Below are 7,243 nucleotides of genomic sequence, written 5' to 3'. Positions count from 1 at the left end.
TTTTAAACTAGGGCCAGATCTGCGTTTTCTTTCCTCTTTAGGCTAGAAAAAAAATTGGCCATAGAATGGTCGTAGGCAACCAAACACGTCCTTGCTCTCCCATGCAGAAGATCCTAAAGCCCAGACCAGGAGAGAAATGTAAGATTTTGTGGCGTGGCTCGGCGTGGTGTGGTGAAAGGAGAGAAGAGCGTGCTTCATGCACACGGCGTGAGCGCTGGGGCTCTCCCACACCACCTCATGCCAGCGAGCGGGCTTTGCCTCCCTCACGTGGGATGGCCTGGTTTCTCGTGGGCGGACGGCGCACGGGCACGGGCGGCCACGCGCCAACGGACACGCGAGGCCCACGAGCGCCCGCGGTCGACCGGCGGCAGAGACGCCCTCGGCCCTACGCTGCTCTGACCGCGTCGACACCTACATACATCACCGTTTCGAGTTGACAGGTGGTAGAACACGGCTGAGAATGGCGTGTGACAGCATGGCACAAACGTTGCTCCATGAAACGCAACACATCGCTTCTTCTTTCTTGGAGGCACCTCGTGTGCATGTGGCATGAAAATGACACACAGGGCAACCCAGGCCAGGCCACGGGCGGGCGGGTGAGCAGCGGAGCGGGTGTATTATTTCACTTGATTTGAACGATCTGCGTTGGTCACGAGCCAGCGGTGCTCTACGACTGCTCCAAAATCCAAATGCAGTATCCACACCGAACAAAAAATACCCCACATTTCTATCTCCGCTTTTTCTTCGATGACTCCGTCACATTTTTTTTTAGAAAAGGAGGCTTAACCCCGGCCTCTGCATCGAATGATGCATGCAGCCATCTTTATTACTTATTTAACAAAGGTCTGACAAGTACATACATCAAACCACCCGAAGCCCCCTCTCACACCTACATACGGTGATAATGTGGAGTGCTCTCACTCTCCATATCTAATCCGATGTCGTCTTCGATCCATCCACATAACGTATCGGAACTCACAGCCGGTGCAGCAGACCTAAAGCGTACACCACATGCACACGTTTTAAAAGCCGCCATCATCCTCGAACCGTTGAACCATCTTCAGGAGAGAGATCCGCATAATCCTTGTCAGTCCAGCCATCCGTCGACGCCACCACGGCGCCCAACGGCACCACCTCCCCGCGCTCGTCCATCCAAACACGAAGGCTCAGTAAGATCTGTCGTGCGTAGCACCTGCCGACCAGGCATGACAAAGCGTAGCACCTGTCGGCCAGGCATGACCTGACATCACCACTGAAGCTCCGTGCAGGACGAAGACGCTCCACCTCTCTTCCAGCAATGCTCTACAAACGATGCTCCCTAGAGAGGAACGACACCGCAATGCCGCCATCGTCCGATCTGGAAAACCAGATCCTAGGGTTTCCCCCGGAGCAGGACGAGTGGATCAACAGTAGTTACAGAACGAAGCCTTCATCAAAGTAACGGCTCAGAAAGCCGCTATCGTTCGCTGTCGGCACGGTTTTCACCGGCAACCATGTATCCCCACCATCAGACCCGTCATCCCCGGCGGAGGGGACGCCGCCACCACCATGGTCCCAGGTAAGCCATCGCCGTCGGCACCGCCAAGACCGGAATAGATCCCGGCCAGCAAGCACCAAGCGAAGGCAACCCGGAACCAGGCTGGCGCGGTAGATCAGGCTGGATTACCAGGCGACCCGGCCCCGGGAGCCGAAGCCGCCGCCACCCCGGGCGCCGCCGTCCAGGCTCTGGAACCCCGCCGCCACCAGAAGCCGCCGGCCAAAGCCACCGCCGTCCCGTGGGCCGTCGTCCAGGCCTGAGATCCCCGCCGCCACCGGTCGCCGCCGCCCCTGGAACGAAGTTGCCGCTCCGGGAACCACCGCCCCGGGAACCGCCACCGTCAGGCGCAAGATCCCTGCCGCCCCGGAAACCGCCGCCGTCCAGACGCAGGGTCCCCGCCGCCACCTTCATCAAGGCCACAAGCCAGTGTCGTGGCTCCCTCTGGCAGCGGCGGAGGAGAGGGAGAGAGGGGAAGACGCGGCGGCGGGGGTGCTAGGGTTTCCCCCGAGTCGTCGGGGAGGAGGCGACGCGGGGGACGCCCTCCGTCACAATACTATGGTTTGATGGGCATTGACCAACCAACACGAATATCCGTAGTGCATTTGTAATAGGAGAAGCCAAATTTATCAAGGTGAGAGAGTCCGGAACTAAAGGGTCCTCAAACCATCGGTCTATTTCTTATGGGCCCGATAGGTGGGTCGCTCTATGGTTATTACTGGAAGACCGAGCTATAAGGCGACTTCGTGTTTGACAAGGAATCCTTCGATGCCTTGTGTCCTCCACGACAAGATGACAGAATCGACATGTTTATTCCCTAATGGCAACCGATGATGTGTAACTCTAGGTACCCCTGATGTCTGTATAAATCAGAGGGTTCAGTTTGTAGAGGAGGAGAATCATTATCCTATCCATCTAGAATTTAGTTCATCTGATCTTGTGATAGATCGACTCTGTAATTATCATACACACATCAATATTATCAAGCTGAACCTAGGCTGCTGCCTAGCAATGTGGTCATTGACTATCAATGCAGCAACCACAAGCTCTTCGTCATTCGAGGACGAATCATGTGACGAACAAATGAAGTTGTGGTAAAAACTCGTCTCCATTGTCCATGGTACCTTATAAGCAAAGTGTCAAACACATTAGAGTCATGATGAAGACATGACCGAGAAGAGCACCTTGCAGGTAGCATGCAAGGTTTGCGTTGATGGCCTGCAACCAACGGCTTTTACAACGCCTACCAACAGGTGTTGGGCCGATGGAGGTTGTTGACGGTCGTATCTTCTCTCGCACCGGATGTGGTGATAAAAAATCACAAACACCGACAAAAACTTCTCTGAAACGTGGGCGTGGGATCGAGGTTTAGGACGGTCAGGCTATGGCAAGGGAGGGGGCGGGACAGGCCGTGTAGGAAAAAAGGTGTGTCCCGTCAGGGAAGGACAAGGGTGTGCGCCGCGTCCGTCGGCGCGGTGTCCATTTTTATCAAACACGATCCAAATTTAATCTGAAAATAGACCGATGGCAAAAAATCATCATTTTTTCATTTTGCTCCGCACATTAGACCATAATTTGTATGCGTTTGATCCCAAACAAACGTGATACGATCATTTGGAGCGTGCGTAGAAGTTGGCCAAAGAATTTGCATCAGTTGGCGGATAAGTTGGCGGATAAGAAGAGAAGACTCGTGAGTGGTGGGACTCCCGCACGCACAGCACCGCATGCCAGCTCTGCTTCCCTCATCGTGGGATGGGAATGGGATGGCCCGTTTTTTTTCTCGTGGGCGGACGGCGCCTGCGCTTACACGGGCGCCGCTCGCCGGGTTGTGCCAGGACTTCATCGCGGACGACGCACGGGCACGGGTGGGGGTGGCCACGCAGACCACGGACACGCGCGTCCCACGAGTGCCCGCAGCGCACAGAGGCGCCCTCGGCCCTTCGCTGCTTTAACCGTGCACACACCGTTTTGAGCTGACAATAGCATCTACTCCGAGCATTTTCAATGGGATGAAACTTTAACGGGACGATCTATTTCGCTGGCGTTTATTTGGGTTAGTGTGGACACAAAAATCGGTCCAACGCGTTGTCCAAACACACACGCACCCTTTGGCGTCCGCGTGTCGACTCATTCCCTGTTCATTTTTTAGTCGGATTTGCGTCGATGCGGACACGAGACGGACGCGCGCGCCCCTTCTCCTCCCCCGGACCCGCTGGTCGGTGGCAGCCTCCACCATTTTCCTGCATTTCCCTCAAAAACCCTCCCGTCCGCGCGCGCTCCCGCCCCACCCCCGCAATGGACGATGACCTCGACGCCGCCGCCGGCCTCGCCTCCCTCGCCTCGTCCGGCATGACGACCGCCCCCTCCGGCAAAGGCAAGCCTTGCGCCCCCCGCAAGACCATCGTCGCGCCCAAACCGAAGAAGACGCTGACGCCCGAACAGCGCGCGAGGGAGTCGGCCAAGAAGAAGGGCCGCAGGCACGCGACGGATGCGAGGGATGAAGCCATCGCGGCGGCCGCCGCCGCGCAGCAAGAGGTCACCAACGCCCGCGTCGCAGCGGCAACGAGGGAGCCGCTCTATATGCTAGGGTTAAACCCTAGCGAGCACGGCCTCGTCAACGCCGTCGTGGCCGCGGCCAGCACCGGCTCATCCGCATTCCCTCGGATGGTGCTGCCCGACTCGCCCCGCGCGTCGGCTTGCACCCCGATGCCCGGCTTCCACGTCTACCCGCATGCCTCCCGCCTCTCGGAGGAGTGCTCGCCCGAGGTGAGCGTGGTGGTGCCTTCCACGCCCGCGCCCACGTCCATCGACCTCAACGCCACACCGGTGGCCGGTGGCTCGTCATCCGGAGGCACGAGGAAACACGTGCGGCAGATGCCAGCTGACGTGCTGTTGGGCATACGCAACTTGTTCGACGGAATGCCGGCCGCCGGCGACGAGGACTATATACAGAACTTGATCTTGGAGGCTGGTGTGCCGGCCGCTGGCTACAATCCCGACGAGACACAAAGCGAGGACAGCCGAGGGGCATTCACGCCGTCCACCTTTGATCAAGATCAGGCGACCTTCATGCGTGATCAGGTCGGCATGGACCCAGACGGCTTCCCACTCGACCACGAGTTTCCAGAGGACTACGGGCAAGAGGAAGAGGACGAATGCGACATCGAAGGGGAGCCTTTGTTTGAGGACGAGCTCGTCAATCAAGCCGCCTGGGAGAAGCCGAAGCGTAAGAGCAAGCGGACCAAGGCATACACGACGGCCGAGGACAAACTTCTTTGCGAGTGTTGGAGAGACATTGGGCAAGACCCCAAGACGGGCGCCGAACAAAGGCATTCAACTTTTTGGATTCGTGTCCATCGTGAGTTCCATTTGCGCAAGAAGTTTCCGCCGTACCAAATAGTAAGCACGCGCGGGTGGGTGTCCATTTTGATGTGATGTGGGTGATCCAACAAGAGTGCAACAAGTTTTGTGCCACTCTTCGGAGCATCAAGGCCCGCCCCGTGAGCGGCATCAACATGCAAGACATGGTATGCTAGCAAGCCGCCCTCTTTTGTGTCATCAAGTTTATGCTTGCGTGTTCATTAGCATACCGTTTTCCAATATGCTTGCATGAAATACATTTGTAGGCATTTCAAGCTTTGGAGGCATTCAAGGTCCAACGCAATGGCAAGTGCTTCAACCTCTTCCATTGCTTTAGGGTCATCAAAGACGAGGAGAAGATCAAGGCGCAATATGCCGCCCTCAAGTCGCGTGGGGGGAAGCAAGATGTGGAGGAGGTTGGGGACGGTGAGAAGGCATGGCCGCGGAGGAAGACCAACTCCAAGAAGGAGGAGAAGCGGGATGCGGCGTCGAACGCCTTGATCGCAAGCGTGAAGGGCATGATGAGAAAGAAGGACTCAAGGGAGGAGGAGGGCCGGCGTTGCAAAGAAGAGCAAATGAACGCCTTCATGGAGATCCAAAGGAGGAGTCTTGAGATGAACGCGGAGAAGCAAGCCAAGATGCTTGAGCTGGATGCGGAGAAACAAGCCAAGATGCTAGAGATCGAGGCCACCCACGCCAAGACCAAGGAGAAAGAAGTGGATCTCGCGAGCATGATGACGGGGGTGGAGATCATGAAGGTGGATCTCAACACCGTGTCGCTAAGGAAGAGGCCGTGGTTCGAGAAGATGCAGGCCGACATGCTCAAGTTCGACGTCGAGTGATCTATGGCGACGGGCACCATCCTTTTTTTGTATGCCGGCAAGTGTGCTCGTGTTGGGTAACGTAGCATAAATTCAAAATTTTCCTACGCCATATTCAGATCTTCCTATGGAGAGACCAGCAACGAGAGAGGGGTGAGTGCATCTTCATACCTTTGAAGATCGCTAAGCGGAAGCGTTGCTAGAACGCAGTTGATGGAGTCATACTCGCGGCGATTCAGATCGCGGTGTGATTCCGATCTAGTGCCGAACCACGGCACCTCCGCGTTCAACACACGTGCAGCCCGGTGACGTCTCCCGCACCTTGATCCAGCAAGGAGGAGGGAGAGGTTGGGGAAGATCTCCGACAGCACGACGGCCTGGTGTCGATGGAGAGACGAGGTCTCCCCGCAGGGCTTCGCCAAGCACCGTGGGAGGAAGAGGAAGGAGGGGAGCAGGGCTGCGCCGAGGAAGAGAAGAAGCGGTGTGCAAAACAGCCCCAAACCCCTAGGTATATATAGGAGGAGGGGACGGGGGGTGCCACCCCTAGGGTTCCCACCCTAGGTGGTGCGGCAGCCCCCCCCCCCCGAGATGGGAGGTCGGCGGCCAGGGCAGGGGGAGGGGGGTGGCGCACCCCTAGGTGGGCCTTAGGCCCACCAGCACCTAGGGTTCCCCCCCTCTCCACCTCATGTGCCATGGGCCCCTTTGTGGGAGGCACACCAGCCCACTTTGGGCTGGTTTCCCTCCACCTTTTGGCCCATGCTACCTCTTGGGGTGGTGGCCCCTCCCGGTGGACCCCTGGGACCATTTCCGGTGGTCCCGATGGTCCCGGTACGCTACGGGTGACGCCCGAAACATTTCCGGTGTCCAAAACCATCCATCCTATATATCAATATTTATCTTCGGACCATTCGGGAGTTCCTCATGACGTCCGGGGTCTCATCCGGGACTCCGAACAACTTTCGGTAACCTCGTATAACATTTCCCTATAACCCTAGCATCATCGAACGTTAAGTGTGTAGACCCTACGAGTTCGGGAAGCATGCAGACATGACCGAGACGCTCTCCGGCCAATAACCATTAGCGGGATCTAGATACCCATGGTGGCTCCCACACGTTCCACGATGATCTCATCGGATGAACCACGATGTCAAGGATTCAATCAATCTCGTATACAATTCCCTTTGTCAGTCGGTATAGAACTTGCGTGAGATTCGATCGTCGGTATACCTATACCTTGTTCAATCCCGTTACCGGAAGTCTCTTTACTCGTTCCGTAGCACGTCATCCTGTGACTAACCCCTTAGTCACATTGAGCTCATGATGATGTTCTACCGAGTGGGTCCAGAGATACCTCTCCATCACACGGAGTGACAAATCCCGATCTCGATTCGTACCAACCCAACAGACACTTTCGGAGGTACCCGTAGTGCACCTTTATAGTCACCCAGTTACGTTGTGAAGTTTGATACACCCAAAGCACTCCTACGGTATCCGGTAGTTGCACAATCTCACGGTCGAAGGAAAAGAC

General features: G+C 56.6%; 1 protein-coding gene across 1 annotated transcript; it reads left to right on the top strand.

The window, feature by feature from the left end:
• The first annotated feature begins 4,240 nt into the window (after positions 1-4,240).
• Positions 4,241-4,969, top strand: LOC123405610. Its single transcript, XM_045099241.1, has one exon. The coding sequence runs from the start codon at positions 4,241-4,243 to the stop codon at positions 4,967-4,969; it is 729 nt and encodes a 242-aa protein (XP_044955176.1).
• The last annotated feature ends 2,274 nt before the right edge of the window (positions 4,970-7,243 follow it).

Source organism: Hordeum vulgare, chromosome 6H (assembly GCF_904849725.1).
Source record: "Hordeum vulgare subsp. vulgare chromosome 6H, MorexV3_pseudomolecules_assembly, whole genome shotgun sequence".
NCBI classification, from domain to species: domain Eukaryota; kingdom Viridiplantae; phylum Streptophyta; class Magnoliopsida; order Poales; family Poaceae; genus Hordeum; species Hordeum vulgare.
Note: the sequence above shows the minus strand (reverse complement) of the source record. Positions and strands in the feature narration are given on the sequence as shown.